This window comes from Argopecten irradians, chromosome 2, assembly GCF_041381155.1.
Source record: "Argopecten irradians isolate NY chromosome 2, Ai_NY, whole genome shotgun sequence".
NCBI lineage: Eukaryota > Metazoa > Mollusca > Bivalvia > Pectinida > Pectinidae > Argopecten > Argopecten irradians.
The window spans coordinates 14,967,593-14,984,562 of NC_091135.1; the positions used below are offsets into that span (position 1 = coordinate 14,967,593).

Below are 16,970 nucleotides of genomic sequence, written 5' to 3' on the forward strand. Positions count from 1 at the left end.
AAATCATACGAAGCAAAATATTAAAACCAAACTGCTTTGCACCATGGTGTTTTTAACAACAGATAAATAAAATGATTTATAGTTCCATACCGGGAAAACCTCAGATATATGCTTCATCAGACGGAACTCATTTTATTGGTATGTTCATTGATAAATTGGCGGGAATTTCCGCCACTTCAAGTGGCTGTTCGAAATGCCTGTCGGAACCAAACGATATAATTCAATTTTAGTCTTATAAATGCCATAAACACTATTAAGGGTAAATTTTGAGCTATGAAAATAATAGTTAAGACTGTAAATATAAGGATTAAAGTCTCTTTCTGGTGGTTCTATCGAAGGATAAAGTTGAGTAGGGTATCGATATTTGTTTCATGGACCGCTTCGCGGTCCATTCCAAATATCGATACCCTACTCAACTTTATCCTTCGATAGAACCACCAGAAAGAGACTTTAATCCTTAAATAGAGGTATTAAACTCGTATGACAATATGTCAATATATATATATATATATTGACATATTGTCAGACGAGTTTAATACCTATGGTAACGTGAAGAGATACATTGGCATTTCTAAAAGAAGAGAAATAATAGCGACCAGAAATAGACCTATGAATTATATCTATCGACATATCAGGTTTGATAGGACCTTACTAGAAACCCGGTGTTCATTGTCCAGAGAGTGGTACGGTAGCTGAATGAAGAGTTTTACGTACCGTGACGCTAAATATAACGTTTCGGGGCACGAGGGTACGGTAGCATGACCACAAACACAGTGGAAGAGGATCTCGAAGTTGGGATTGGAAGATAAGTATATGGATAGCAGTACTTGTCATATTTCGTCTAGGAATTATGGCAGGTACATGGACTAGACGCGTATTGCGATGTGTTATCTTATGAAATGGTTTGATAAAGTCGCCAGAATACTGTTTATTCATTCTGGAAGAATGGTTGTTTCAAACCTATCTGCTTCACTCTCAATTTGGGCAACGCATACTGCTACTAGGATAAATGGAAATCTCAAATACATTTGGAAAGTGGGATGTTCTGACTATTAGTCTTATCTTATTGACAGATATATGTATAAGTACTCCACATATATTAATGCAAACATATGCATGGCTTGTCTTTTCTTTTGTTGCCCAATAAAAATTATCTTCGATTTGAAATAGGTTTATATGAACGAATAAGGAAAGGATTTAGATGTTCTTTCTGTTTGTTTAACTGCTTAGTTGTCACTAATTGAGTTCCACATAAGGGATTACACATTTTCGCTTAAATTTACATATATATAAGTGTCATTTTGTTTTTTTTTTCATCTTTTCAAGTATGTTCTTTAAGGATGGTGGGGATACTGTAGACGTACCTATTTTTGCGGTATTTTTATTTAAGCGCGTTCCGTGCTGACTTTTAACTGCTAATTCATGTACAGCCCCAAATTTTGTAAAAAGTTATTACCAGTATTAAACCATCGCATTTACATTTATATCAGAAATCATAATTAACAATTTTCAAATCCTTTTACCCTCATCCCATCTCGATTCATTACTAATGGAGGCCAATCTTATTAAAGTCAAGGTTTCCAGGTTATGGAACAATGGGGGTAATTATTCTTGAAGACATTTCTAGTTTCAATTAATAAAGTTAATCCTGGTAAACAAAAACAAACAAACATGAAATGATTACACAAGACATTGATATAAATGTTCATATATGAAATTTATTCATACGTCATAATAACTGGTTGTATGATGTCATCACACAATAACACATAATGATGTGCTCAGTCGGTGTACAAAATAAATACCGGTAAAGGGACAAAAATAGAGTCAAACAACTGGACGGCAAACCTGATGTTCACAGTTTATATATTACATAGTGTAACACAAAACACAAACTAAAACTGGAAGGACTGGAAAACTAGGGTCCAAGATAACGATAATGATGGATTTGGTCTGCATGTCAAACTGTAAATATGATATACAGTGTACATAGAATGATATATGAATTAAAAGTTTTCAAATAAATGTAAGTTTAGAAATTCCTCTATAACATCATAGCTATAATTAGCTTTCGTCATTTTATTTTGTTTCATGCAAACAAGTTGAAAAGCAATAGTAAAATGTTTGTTCCCATGATGATAGTAAAATAATTACTATAAATCATAATTATATTTCTGTGATTCTTATTATTAAAATGAAATATTTCATTTGGGTCAATGATATATTTCCAAATTCATAAGAAAAGGGTTTTCATGAATATGAAAAATATATGGGTCTATGATATATTTCCAAATTCATAACAGAAGCGTTTTCATGAATGTGAATATGCTTGAGACATTGCATAACATGCATCTGCGTGAAAAACTGCATAACTGTTATTAATTTGCATGTAATCTACAAAGAACGAAATTACTTTGAGACAGATACTTAAGGGGATATGTAACATCAGAGACCTCTCCTAGCCTCATGGAACAAGGTGTTGATCTCTGTTGGATGGTTAGGTGGGTTAAAATAAATATGGACGGTAAATCAGAGTAAAAATATTTCAAAAGTCCTCACAAAAACATTAAAACAAAAATTCATTAAAACAATGGAATAAACATGACAAACTGTATGGAATGTGGACGGATGTTCTACCATACTGGAATTACAATGACATTATATGTAAATCAACAGTAAAAGCAATAGATATAGCAGTAAAATAGTAGGTGGGCCACTTCCAAAGCAGGGGCAATACAAGTATACACATGAATACTGAGAATAATAAAACATACAAACAGTCATCAGGGTTCATATGCATGTATATCTGTACTCTTAATCAGTATAATTCACATCATCAATTTCAACAACAACCTGCAGACAATGCAAGTACAATCACAAATGGAACCTTGTTAGCTTAGGCTTGCATCAAATTATAATCCTACTAAATTTTAAAACATTGGCCCTATCTGAACTTTTCAATTTACATGAAATTATTACCATGGCCCCAGTCCTTCATGTTAACATGGTTGGACTGCAGTGTTTGGTAGGCAGTTCATTGTGAAAATTATTTGTTTCCTAATAAACGTTGATGATTGAAGTTTATCAATAATGGAATGTCAGATTTATCAGGAATGTTATTGATAACTATATACTATTATTTAATATGTTCTAAATATGCTAATCAAACAACTTTAGTCGTTATAGTTGACACAATTATTCCTTTATAAACTGTATCAGTCTATTTTACCAATTATGTAAAGTTTTTGTCTTTTATAAATAAGGATGAATAAACACATCAGATGGAATCTTACTCAAGGAAATATAACCATCTCACAATCATGGACCCAGTTAATTCAAAAGACTAGACTACAGACAGTCCATGTTCCAACATATTTGTTCCTTTAATTTGACAAGAAAGCAGCCAAATTCAGATTCCTGGATCGGACACATTACACGTCAACATTTAACAAAATATTTTGGAGGTAATACTGATCAGGCTAATTAATAATTAGGCCCAATAACAAATGGCAATAAACAATAGAATTCCACATGATTTTAAACCAGGTGTTAAAAATGATCAGACATTGAAATTCCTCAAATTTTATTTTTTTTAAATCAACATTTATCTGAGGCTCAATTTTTCCTGTGTGTTATTACATTGTGTTCTCATTTTCATAGCATCACTCTAAAGATTGTTTCAATGTTATTTATTTTTCTAGTTTTATTAAGATCAGATGGATGTCACGTGTTTTAATATTTTTAGGCTTAAGATTGTTTTTAAAAATAGATTTCACGTGTTTAAAGATACTTCACCGCTGACAAATGGTATTTTTCATTATCAAAAACAGCAGCAGACGATTTAGTATATTTATTCAGTTACAAAAGTTACTTACTTTACACCATTACAGCCATTGAAAAGTTTGAGCTTCTAATTTTACTTCAAGTTAAAAATATAAAAAATAATTAATTGCATCCCGAAAAAATTCTGTGGCACTATATCCTATATGGAATGAAGTACTGATTGCTCATGACCCAAAGGCAAAACAAATTCTTTTATATTATTTTTTGTGTTAATTAGACTTATGTATACACGATTAAACACTAATTATTGTTCAAATAATGAATATCATTTATGCTCTGTCGGCGGTGGAGCATCTTTAAATATTTTTAAGCTTTAGATTGTTTTTAAATTTTCAATGTCATCAGCAGTTATTTCCCCTAAACACTTGGAGTTAATTTTGGCAAATGTTTTACACATCACTCTTCACAAAACAAACATATCACAAAAATAATTAGTATATCATAAGTTAATTTCTAATCAAGGATATATTATACAGATTTTCCCATTGGATGGAACTAGAATTACAGTATTATTAATAAATTATCAAGATTGATATCAATTAACAATTAATATATTAGATTTCTTTGAAATAAATATTGTTTATGTACAAAATAACCAGTATTACATTTAAATACTGTTATAATAAACACTTAATATTCAACATGACTATACAAATGCAGTATATCTACAATAATAGACAATAATATATAAATATGGACGGCACTAATTGGTCTGTTCACCCTGAACTCGACATAGAATTCTTTATGTACAAAACAGCACTTCAAACAAGAATGGGATCATAAATAAAGATATAAATACTAGGATTTCTGAGTTCTTGAGACGGAATGTGACTTTCAATGTTATACTCGGTAATGGGAATGTACAACAATGGGGATTGCAAGCATCAACAACAACAACAACATCAACAACAAAGAATATACTGGCAACAACAAATGGGAATACTTCTGATTTAAGTTATGGGAATACTTCTGATTTAAGTTATGGGAATACTTCTGATTTAAGTTATTATTCTGATTTAAGTTATGGGAATACTTCTGATTTAAGTTATGGGAATACTTCTGATTTAAGTTATGGGAATACTTCTGATTTAAGTTATGGGAATACTTCTGATTTAAGTTATGGGAATACTTCTGATTTAAGTTAACGTTACAATCTGGTTCAGGGATTTTTCTCAACATTTGTGATTAAAATTTGGACAATCTCAAAATAACTTAACAAACAAGCAATGGAATATTCCATATCTTAAATTATTAATATTAAACAAAAAGATAATGAAATCTGGAAAATAAATATAAATAGAGAAATATATTTTTCATGAAATAAAATCAATATGGATTTCTTTGATACATACGCTACTTCAAAATGAAAAACTTATATTTGTTTGCTGTAATTTTTTTTCAGCAAGACACAAGATTTAGTTTATTTTGATGAAACTGGGGCCAGATTGCATTAATCAATGAGATATGTACAATCAAAAAGTTATTATACAAGACCTGAATGGAATGTTGAACAGAAAGACATAATACAGTAAAAACTTTTGTATGAAACATCCAAATGAAGGATGAAAAACAAAGCTCTGAAGTCCATATTCCAGCGTGCCCCCATGAAGGACAGTTTGGAATTCACATATCACTTGTCTTCTTCATTGCAGTTGTCCTATATTGGTTATGACTTTTGAAAGACACTTTCTGTATAGGGGTGTCTATGGAAGCATGTAGTTTTAACTTTGTTCCCAAGCTACAGTATTTCCATCTGGATGTGCCTCCTTTTCAAGGACCAAGACATTATATATAAACCTTAAAATGCCCAACAAGGATCCTACAAGTCCTATAGGTCTTATCACTTGGAATTCTGATGAGCGATCAGATCAGATATGTATTGCAATGACTGCAGCTTTCCCATAGGAACCACAACACTACCTGATTAGCACAATTTCACAATCCACTTGTCCTGCACTGGATCAGAGTATTTGACAGTGGTTCATGGTAGATATAACCAACGGTCAGCACGGAAGCAAGTTTGCTGGTTGTTTCATGTAAGAAGAGCTCTGATTGGCTAGGAGATATTGCTACCTTGGTGTTTCATATTTTCTACTGTTTGTAAGGTCGACGCTGATTGGTCCAAGTGGTTGTTGCTTTTCATGTGCGTTTGGTGACATGTTGTAGTAACCACAAGAAAGAAGTGTACTCTCAATCATGTTCTGTAGCTGTTCATATGTGATGCCACCGTCTTTAGGATCTGCATCCCAACGACTGCTTTCTGTAAGACACAATTTGGTTGAGTAAGTAAATGTTGCAAATTCAACAATTTTATAAAAATACACGTTTCAGACATTTTATATATTTTATCCATAGTCTGTGAGCATTATTCAACATTATATGATTTTTGAAAAGAAAAAATAGAAGCAAAATGTTAGAAGAAAATATAAACGATATCACAATTAAACTAAACTAACTAAATACAATTGTACTTATATTACATACAGTAATTTAGACAGAAACTTACTTAATCTGTCGGTTTCGATTCCGTTGCCTGTTTCACTCTCCATTGACTTGGTGGAACCTGCAGAACCACTGCGCTTGATATCGGCAGGTCCGAGATTAAAGTCAATTATCTCCCTTGACCCTGATATCAGCTGAAAAAATAAAGAAAGAAAACTAGAAAATTGTGCTTATAAATATCTTACTTTAATTCTTTATTGGCTATTTACTTCAGTTAAAGATAAAATATTTTGAAAAAAAGATGAAAAACAAAAGATATCCTACCTTTTTCAGCTCACTTTTCAGATTGAACGTTGTACTCTGTGGAGCAAAAAGAGCTCTTTTGTATCTCTCAATCCTTCGTCGCATGGGATCAGGACACAATGTTGGAGGTAACTGTAATAGATTTGTTTCCATGAGTGATAACATAAAACGGCAGATAGACATAAATGACTCTATAATTATAGGGACTGAATATGATGAATACGCCATATCCTATTTCATGACAAAGAGCATAATTAAAGTTTCCTTTCCTTTTTATTTTTTCAGCTGATAAGTATTTAAAAAATCAAAGTACGAAATAAAAGTTTAAAAGAATTTGAATAATTAGTGTAAGGAAAGGTCAGTTATACTTTTAATACAATTAGTCCTCGCTGTTCAGAAATATCTTAACAAATAAATAGTAGTCTGAGTCCTGTCGTTTTATCGACAAAATTTGTACCTGTGAAATGTAGATGATTTTATGGAGTTGGTGTAACATTTGTAGAATTGGGTCACTGATCTGTCGTACACGTCGCTGGGAAATGGTCAGTGTGGGTGTGTTAGCACTATCTGTAAATAAAAATTAAAAAATTCAGTAAACAATACAAAATCAATAAATGACGTTTCAATTCTACTTACATATAAAAAAAATCAGGAATATGAATAATTAAGGAGAATGATTTGAAAAAAAAAAAATAAACAAAAAAATCTTTTAATATTTTGTTTTTCAATATAATTATAGAGACTGACTTTTCCTACTTCTAATGTTGAAATGTCTATATTTGAATATTGATATACCGGTATAGGTTCTATATGAAATATAGGAGTTGCTTCCCTTCTTACACCTTGAATATCTATTAAATTAAAGACTCACTTGGCCGTTTACTGTGTTTCTTCTTGCGTGCTGGAGAACTGGAGGATGGCGTACTGTTGGATCGTGAGAATTTGCGACAGGTAAGGGCCTGTAAGGGGCCATTAATGATAGGGTCCAGATGACCTGCATTACTGTTAACGTTACTGTTATTGGGAGAAGGGTCACCCGAACTGAATCCAGAATCTCGACTTGTCTTTGCTACAAAGATATAGAAATTTCTTCAATAAAAAATCAAAAGATTTTACCATTTATTTGTTGTACAAGATCCACTATATCAACTCTATCTTTAACTAAAAAAAATCTTAATACATGGAAGTTACAAAGAGTTGACCATACAGTTATGAATGCTAGAATGGACTAAGACTTATATAACTTCTGTGTTCTGGGTGATGAGATATGGCTATCTGGGTGATGAGATATGGCTAACATTATTTGCCACTCCACATCAGATGAAGTATTTAAAAAATAAAAAGGTCCTGCTGTGTTATACTTACGTGTATTAGGAATGTCCAGTACCAGAGGACTGTAGGTAGTGGTAGAACTACGTGATGGCCGGTCCTTCCTCGACTGTTTTGGGGTGGTTGGCGGTTTGGGCAGTGCCTTGCGGAGGTTAGCACGGCTCTGAGAGCGATTACTACCAGCACTGCTCTCACGACTTTCACTACCACTACTTGGATAACTCTCATCATCACTAGTCCAGCCTGTCAATACATACATAATAATTTATTAAACGTTACATTTTGTGAAATAATTCCGTTATATATTTCAATTATTAGGTAATTTTTAAAGTTAATCGCAGAATGGAAACTGAATAAGGACTTACCAGTGCCGCGTTCAATGTCCATATCCATTGAGCCTGGTACACACATAGAGCCTGCCAGAGAGTTAAAGTCAATGTCGACCAGCGATGGATCTATTACTTCCCCATTTTTCAGACCTGCAGCACCTCCACTCCCTGCCAGGTTGGCAAGGCGGTCATATCTCTCTTTAGACACAAGGAACAGACGATGGTAGTTCTGCATGTTCTGGTTGGCCTCAAAATAGTGTCTGTAAATCAAACATATACATGAAAAAAAAAATATTGCAAAATATATAAGGAAAACTCGTAGAAAGTAAACAACATATTGAAATAAATGATTCAGGTTGATGTTTTTCACAATTGCAGATATTCATTGAAAAATAATTTAACAAAACAATGACAGTACTAGAGAGATCTCCATCATTATGACCTTATGACCTTGCTATACAGTATTTATCTAGTGTGACCTTTATCGCTATCACAATATGACTTGTTTATGACCTTATGACCTTACCTTTGGGCCTTTGTACGTTCCTTCTCAAGCTTCCTCTCCATGGAGATTTGGTTAGTACGTAGAGTGTCCATGTGGACTAGGAGTTTGTCCGCCATCATACCTGCTAGATCTACAATATCTGGTCGCTTCTCAAAGGACTGGCAAATACAGCTACAATAGAATGTTAGATTCAGCTTTAAAACTCGCATTCACATTATTCAAATACCAGTAAATGTTGTTTTGATAATCATCAACGTTTTGAGAAGACAGTCTAAACACAACCATCCATGAAAAAAATAATTTCGCTGTATTCATTTTAATTAATTTGATTTAGAAAGGAGTATAGATTAGACCTTGAAGTAAATGTGAATAAGGTCTCGGTATGGGACATACAAAATCTTCAGCTTACATGGTGTATACTACTAAATAAATACAACACACCGGATAGTGTGTAATATGGACGACCTACCTGCTGATCATTTTGATGAGCCGGTCAGAATACTGTCCCTCAGGTATCGGGTCATAAGTGGCACTCACAATCTACACAAAAACATCCAAATTGAAATAGATGAAATTTCTATTGTTTTTTTTTTAAATAATTCAATATAACAACATTTTTGCAGAAAATTAAACTTAATATTCAACAGACAATTAGAACCTTTCAAATATTTTGAGTATTGACTCAATATCATGGTAAACAATATAGCTTGTTGTTGGTCTTGCAGGTACGATCTGGTCCAGTTAGAGACTTACCTTTGTGACAAGTGAGAGCATGTTGTCAGAGAAGAAGGGAGGTTTGAGTGTACACATCTGGTAGAGGATACAACCAAGTGCCCATACATCAGCCTTCTCACCGTATGGCTCATTCTGCACGATTTCAGGGCTGTAATCACGAGGGGAGGTAACTCACATTAGACAAGTAAAAATGAGATTTTTAAAAAAAAACCACACGCACACAAGAGATATGGGTAATAGAATCTTCGCATAAAGCTTTGCTTTTTTTTTTTATCTCAGATTCATAAATAACAATGTTCTATTAAAACATAAGGAAACTTGCAAATTCTTTTGATTATTTATTTTAACAAGGAACTTTTTTTTTGAAGGAAATATGGTAAGTTACATTGTTATAATTTGCTGTAATTTAGATGACCATATATGGAGTACTCACCACCAATACAGTATAGTTCCTACTACAGACGTCATCCTACTGCAGTCTGTCCTCTTCTGCTTGGCTAGTCCAAAGTCCGCTGATAAAGGAAAAACAACATCACATTAGAAAATAACCCATAATATACACAAGAGTTTTACATCAGTTTTTACAGTGTACCTCGTGTAGCTGGGTAGGACTTTATGGTACCTGACAAGTTATGCAGCGACCAGGACATGTACAAATAGGATACAGAAACTACTTACTGATGGTGACTTTATCATCACTGTCCCCTAGCATAATGTTGTTAGGTGTCAGGTCCCTGTGTAATATGCCCTTCTCCTTGTGTAGGTATCGCAGAGCTAGCACCATCTACAACACACAATTTTACCATTGTAATTAAAAAAGGAATAGGAAAAAAAAATACAAAGTCAGAAACCAAATGCAACTTCATTCAGGATCTGATATGTTTTTGGAATCTATAGGGAATGTATATGTACAGATAAGAAAAATAAAAGAATTATTTTTCAATGTTTTTCTCCAATACAATCAAAGAAAAAAAATACTTGGATTAAATTGCTAGAAGAAAACTTTCAATGTTCTAATATTCTGCTGAAGTAAACAGAATCAGTATTGTTTTTCGTTACAAACCTGCATAAAAATGTTCCAGATACGTTCCTCGGGAAATTTTTCACGTTTTTCCTTGAGTGAGTTGATGTGTTCAGCAAGTGGGGCTCCCTCGATCAGCTCCATGACGATATACAATCTCTCCTCTGTAATATCCATAATAATCAAAACTCAATATTTTGTTGTGCCAGTGAATACTAATATCTCCCACAAATTTATACATAAGAAAATGTCTATCAGTAGTATGTTGAAATATCAAATTATACCAATAACATTCCATTGCATTGACATTTTCTGAAATCATTTAATTTTTCTTCTGAAGTGTATATACGAAGGAGATTGTCATGATGAATTGTTACACATTAATTTTAAGGATGGAAAATATAATGAAAAGAACAATAGATGAGAATAAACAATGAAAAGAACAATAGATGAGAATAAACAATGAAAAGAACAATAGAGAATAAACAATGAAAAGAACAATAGATAAGACTTATTAGGCTGAAGCCATTGGTTAATTCACTTCAGTCTATAATCTATAACTTACGTTCCACAAAGGTTTTGTGATATCTGACAATGTTGGGATGTTTCATTTGTTCTCTAATGATAGAAATCTCATTCATCAGTTCGCCAACACTCTGCTTCTGATCCGTGAGATTGGTACCGAAGACAGGGTTGTCAATATTTACCTGCAACATAGACATTCACAATGATAAATTAGATGTGAATGGAGGAGTTCAAGAGATGGACTCAAAAACCATTTGAGACCAATCTTTTTCGACTAATTATGAACTTGTATTTGGCCAGAGTTAGTATGTATTTACCTCCTTCAGAGCTAGGAAGGACTGGCCCGCAGTCCGTTTCTTGACTTTGTACACCGAGCCAAAGGCTCCCTTTCCCAACAGATCAAACACATCATACTCCCCAATATGTCGAGATGGAGTTTTGTTGTGGTTAGTCTCCAAAATGTTGTTCTTTATCTCCTCAACTTTAGCACCCTATAGAAAAATTAAAAACAAAAATGAACTGAATCAATATGAAGGAACCATGTAAAATCAGAAAACTAAACATCTATTAGCTATACATACAGACATAATGTACAATTAATACACCAGTACATGTACATTATACTACTTTGTCTTACATAATTTGCTGATGACTGTCTTAAAGGTAAAATGCTCAGATTCCAATATCAAAATTAGAATATTTCTTTTATTATTTGGCCAATAAAATAATGAATTATTATTTATCTGATGATGTAATAGTATCAGTTCTACACTATATAATAAACTGATTCAATTTTATCAGAATTCACAGAATCTATGAAAGTTTATTGGTATTAATTAACGTTGTTAATTTGTCATCTACTTACAGGGAGACTATTAATGGCCTCGACCAATGGAATATAGGCCTTGAGGTCACGGTTATAATGTCCAATACTGATAAACTTCTCAAACAGGTGGGGCGGGAAAAGCATCTTAAATAACTTCCGATTCCTTTCCATGCTGAACAGAAACCGTAAGGTTCGGAAGGCACTTCTCTGTAATAGAAACAGGCAATATTTACTTTCTGGACAATAATGCTATTTATAGAGTCATATACTAATTTAATGATAATAAAGTCGGATATGTCTAATTAAAAATGTTTAATATTTTATAATATTTCTCCCTAAATTTGTACACCTTTTTGTACAAATACACTTTTACAAACTTACAGGTATAGTTATGATATCAGTACATTTTGATGAAGTACCAGTATTTTTACCTGTAGACTAACGATGCCTTTACGCTCCTTGTCCCCACAGTCCTTTGGAGGGGGCAGAATGAGCAGCCCTAGGGAGTAGATACCATTGGCCTGGGCTATCTCGTAAGCATTGGCATCATTCATGACTAGTTCGGTCAGCGCCGCACAGCAGGCTACAGTAAAAACATTATAACAATAATATATATGTATCTGTAAATAGGATCTTAGCACACAAATAACCATTGGTTACAAAAATTTACCGGCCATAAATCAATGCTTTTCTCTGCTTCTCAGAACAATTTATTAAATTCTTAAGTTACAACTGGTTCAAAATCATAACAACAGAATCCTAGAAAATGATTTGTGTTTTTTCCCCTCAAATCATAATTTAAAATGTTCAATTCATGAAACCCTTGGAAAAATATATTCTTCATCAAACTAACATAAGATAATTTCACAAACCTGTTTTTAATGAAAACTGTTGTTCCATAACTTCTTCTGCCTGTTCAAAAATAAAATTTTAAAATTGATTTAAAATCTATTCGCATACTTCAATTACATGTACATAGAGTAAAAACATGGTTAAAATGAACCTCTCAGAAAGGGAACAATAAAAGTAATGCTTTATAATTATAAGCAATTAGTTTGTTATACCTATTCTAAAACAATCTTATAAACCATTATGGTAAATACATGGTCCTGTCATGTCACTATAACTACAATTTCTTGTAAGAGCACATTCATTATAAATACGTTTTATTATATACATGTGAAGTAAATCAGTTTTAGTTTTCTTCAGTGTAAGAATATAAATTTCTGACAGAGAGCAGGGAGATATTCTCTTTTACAAACAGTTTTAGTTCAGAATGCAATAAGTAAATCAGGATGCATTTTAAGTGATTATCGATGAAGACAAACAGTTTCATAGTTCCATCTCTTTGTATCCATCAAATATTATCAATAGTTATTGACATCAATGTGGTAATTAATTCACAAACATTTCTACATTATGCCTGTTACAGATATCAATATAATGATTTTGCCATCATCAGAAACACAAACAAATCACACAAACAAAATCAATCAATAAACGATCAATTAACAGCCTCCACACTTCAATCACTGGAGAAAGACGGGTGGAAATCAAAGGAAAACATTGAGAGCATATCAATCACTCCCTCGTATCAACCCAAATTGATTAAGCCTGCTGATGGAGGCAGTACTATTAGTTGGTCAACAAACAATATAACCTACAGCTACAAAAGGTGGCATATGTAAATGATCAAGGAAATGGTTTTCTTTAATGGAAAATGTTGGCTACTAATCAAAGCATTGGATTCAATACAATACAGTTCTACATCTAGCTAGCAAAAAAGAGCATGCTTTTATTAACTTGGACCTGGATATATACTACTATGGAATGAAAAAATACTAAAAACTTCCCATCAAGGTAAAAATACTTCATATGATGATACAGACCGTTACTGAATATTCTGCTTTTACACTTTGTATTAAGTTACATTGATTATAACTTGTAAAAATGGTATTCAGGTAGTTACTTTTTTACCCACACAGTTGAAATGATAAACTGTGGACATATACAGTAGGTTTCAAGCAGTGCTCACACGGTGATAGTAGATGATATAACACATGCAGCTGTTGAAGCACATGATATTAGGGAGTATGTATTAGCTCTGACATGATCGAAATGGATAAGATCAATCGGTGAATTATCAATCAAGCTCAATCCCTTATTTTTGTGGATTTAATTTGAACAATTACGTTTGTTTACTCACATGGGAATGGAAAACAAACAATCTTCATTATTACGGTCGATAATCAGAGATGGTGGAATAAGATGATTAATGAGATTTAACATTTTAAAATTTTGTGCCATGAAAAGTGAAAGATGATTGGTCAAGCCATGAAATGTGACTATGGGGGTCAAGTTTCACACGAGACATGCCCAGGCGTCTCACCTTGGAGGCAGGATCTTTCGTTTCAGGGGAAACTATAGCTTCCCATATTGCCTGAGAAATCAAAATATACTACACATGAAATAGTAATTTACCTAAAACTGTCATAAATATCCTAGCTCCTTTAGATTTGTTTTAATCTTATAATTAATTAAAATACAATCATAATACACACTGTTTTTCATTATTTTAACACCATTTATGATACAGCCCCTCTCTCCTCCTTTAACTTAGAATCATCAAAATATAGGTCACATTATTGTTGTAATTAAAAAGCACAATACAATAATTTCAAAATCAATTGTGACCTAGAAAGGAAAATTGATATTATTGATTGATAAATTCTAGCATAAAACAGCTAATTATTCACTGCTTTGTGATCAATGTGTTTTTATTGTTTTATTGATGTGATTTAGAAATTGTAGGACTTTATTGATATTTTTTCTCTCTGTAATTATCACTTGTTTTGTGTAGGCGTTTAAGTAATTACCCGGGTGCTAATTCTACCTGTTATAGCCATCTCATATTACCCCCAACAAAATTACCTAATCAGTATAACTACTGAGAGAACACTGGACACCTCCATTCCACACCTGTTCATATTGATTTCGCCATTAAAACCATTTAGTTTCCTACCTCATTGATCATTGCTGACAAAGATCTTCGAGTTTCAAATATTCACATTTGCTTTTCTTGGAAAACGATATTCCTATGATGTTTGTACACAAACAGATGAAGAGCTATTCGACGCTTCAGACTATATTGAGATATATTGATTACTTAAATTAGGTAACGAGTCCCCTCGTTAGCCAATGTCATCAGATTATTGATTGTTTAACAGGTGAACATCAAGTAGCCAGGATTAAGTTGGTGACATTAAAACCAAGCCTTTTTCAACACAATCTCAGCAACACTTGTACAACTGCTACATTTAGTGTTTCATCGTACATCAACTAATATAGGGACATACTAGCTGACTCATTTCATGTGGTAACTGTCAGTGAGTTATCTATACATAATCTTAATTTGCTCTAATATTTTCATCAATCAAATTAAAAATCAATTCAGCCAGTTTAATTTAATGGTTATGTTTTGATATTATATAGCCCTATAAAATTGTTGTTTGTTTGTTTACATTTAATCAAAAAAGGATTTGTGAATTTCCTGTTTGGATATCTCCATAGTTTAATATAGACTGCTGCTAGCTGTTAGAATAACAGAGAAAAAAGTGAGAGAGAAAAAATAGGAATAAAAAACATCTAGGAAAATAATAAGATTAAAATCTATTGTCACATGACAGTCACATTATCCACTTACATCATCAAGTGTTCTACCATGTGGACCAGCACTGGCAGCTCCTTCACTTGTTTCTGCTCGCTCCGTCACGAACGTCCGGTCACTGAAATAGTCAAAGAGGATATATCTCTTTTAGAAATGACAATCTTCATTTTAATCAAACAGAGATAATATGTCATTATAGGGAATGATGCATAACTTTGTAAGGTAGAAGAACAACATTGTACTTCACGTTGTAGTAACAGCTAAGCTGTACTTACTGTAGAAGGGAGAGGAGAAAAGGGGTGCCTCCCATTGTACTTACTGTAGAAGGGAGAGGAGAAGAGGGATGCCTCCCATTGGAGAAGAGGGATGCCTCCCACTGTACTTACTGTAGAAGGGAGAAGAGAAGAGGGATGCCTCCCATTGTACTTACTGTAGAAGGGAGAGAGAGAAGAGGGATGCCTCCCATTGTACTTACTGTAGAAGGGAGAGGAGAAGAGGGATGCCTCCCATTGTACTTACTGTAGAAGGGAGAGGAGAAGAGGGATGCCTCCCATTGTACTTACTGTAGAAGGGAGAGGAGAAGAGGGATGCCTCCCATTGTACTTACTGTAGAAGGGAGAGGAGAAGAGGGATGCCTCCCATTGTACTTACTGTAGAAGGGAGAGGAGAAGAGGGAAGCTTCCCATTGTACTTACTGTAGAAGGGAAAGGAGAAGGGGGATGCCTCCCATCTGTTTGATCTCCTTGCTTGCGTTGGGGTCCTCACAAAGCTGTACAAGACACCAGACAACAGGAAGGAGGAGGTGTACATTATCAGAGTGGAGCTGACTTAGCAAGATAGGAATACCATCATACAACTTCACCATCTCCCGACTCTGACAATCGTGGCACAGTAACTTCAGCAACTGAGCTGCTAATCTGCAAACACATTATGTTTTCACTTTTACCAAAAATCATTTCGTTGAATTAACCTTAAGAAGAAAGATTATATCAATATTCTCTTTCTAAACAAGTGTTGTAATTTACATTACATTTTCATTTTTTTTTTCTCATTTTTTCTTTGCAGAATACTGTATCGAAAATTTTCCTATGACGAAAAAATCACATTTCAGCAAGATAGCATTTATTTATTTAACTTTGTGTGAAAAACTAGCCTTAAATTAATAGAAATGAAAACTGTAATTGGAGTTCCTTTCAGATTACATGATACCCTGTGTTACTTACTTCTTTGCTAGGTTATCATATTCGTGGACAATTAATAATAACTGCTCAATTGAGTTAGACTCTCCTATTATTTTCCGTGGTCCTTCACTGGAAAACAAAATAAACATATAAGTAATTTCAGCCTCATCACCCAGTGAAAAGCTTAAAAATATCTCATTTTGCTTATGTATATGAGGATAACACAATATGCACTTAAAATTACAAGTAATTAATATTACAGAC

General features: G+C 33.3%; 1 protein-coding gene across 7 annotated transcripts in view; it reads right to left on the reverse strand.

The window, feature by feature from the left end:
- Window positions 1–1,698: 1,698 nt before the first annotated feature.
- LOC138314567 (serine/threonine-protein kinase Nek10-like) overlaps window positions 1,699–16,970 on the reverse strand; it is a 31,948-nt gene continuing 16,676 nt past the window's right edge. For 3 of the 7 annotated variants that reach the window (XM_069254965.1, XM_069254967.1, XM_069254968.1), the window contains 23 exons: window positions 16,749–16,835; window positions 16,249–16,442; window positions 15,845–15,872; window positions 15,562–15,643; window positions 14,248–14,298; window positions 12,731–12,770; window positions 12,290–12,441; window positions 11,898–12,065; window positions 11,350–11,523; window positions 11,073–11,214; window positions 10,550–10,671; window positions 10,165–10,270; window positions 9,920–9,998; window positions 9,505–9,634; window positions 9,221–9,291; window positions 8,773–8,922; window positions 8,283–8,506; window positions 7,954–8,160; window positions 7,460–7,657; window positions 7,046–7,155; window positions 6,610–6,720; window positions 6,350–6,479; window positions 1,699–6,103 (listed from right to left, as the gene is read on the reverse strand). In XM_069254965.1, coding sequence (XP_069111066.1) covers window positions 5,913–6,103; window positions 6,350–6,479; window positions 6,610–6,720; window positions 7,046–7,155; window positions 7,460–7,657; window positions 7,954–8,160; window positions 8,283–8,506; window positions 8,773–8,922; window positions 9,221–9,291; window positions 9,505–9,634; window positions 9,920–9,998; window positions 10,165–10,270; window positions 10,550–10,671; window positions 11,073–11,214; window positions 11,350–11,523; window positions 11,898–12,065; window positions 12,290–12,441; window positions 12,731–12,770; window positions 14,248–14,298; window positions 15,562–15,643; window positions 15,845–15,872; window positions 16,249–16,442; window positions 16,749–16,835 — 2,947 coding nt within the window. In that variant the 3' untranslated portion in view covers window positions 1,699–5,912. Of the gene's footprint in view, window positions 6,104–6,349; window positions 6,480–6,609; window positions 6,721–7,045; window positions 7,156–7,459; window positions 7,658–7,953; window positions 8,161–8,282; window positions 8,507–8,772; window positions 8,923–9,220; window positions 9,292–9,504; window positions 9,635–9,919; window positions 9,999–10,164; window positions 10,271–10,549; window positions 10,672–11,072; window positions 11,215–11,349; window positions 11,524–11,897; window positions 12,066–12,289; window positions 12,442–12,730; window positions 12,771–14,247; window positions 14,299–15,561; window positions 15,644–15,844; window positions 15,873–16,220; window positions 16,443–16,748; window positions 16,836–16,970 lie in introns of all 7 variants that reach the window. The other 4 variants (XM_069254966.1, XM_069254962.1, XM_069254963.1 and 1 more) reach the window with 3 other exon arrangements.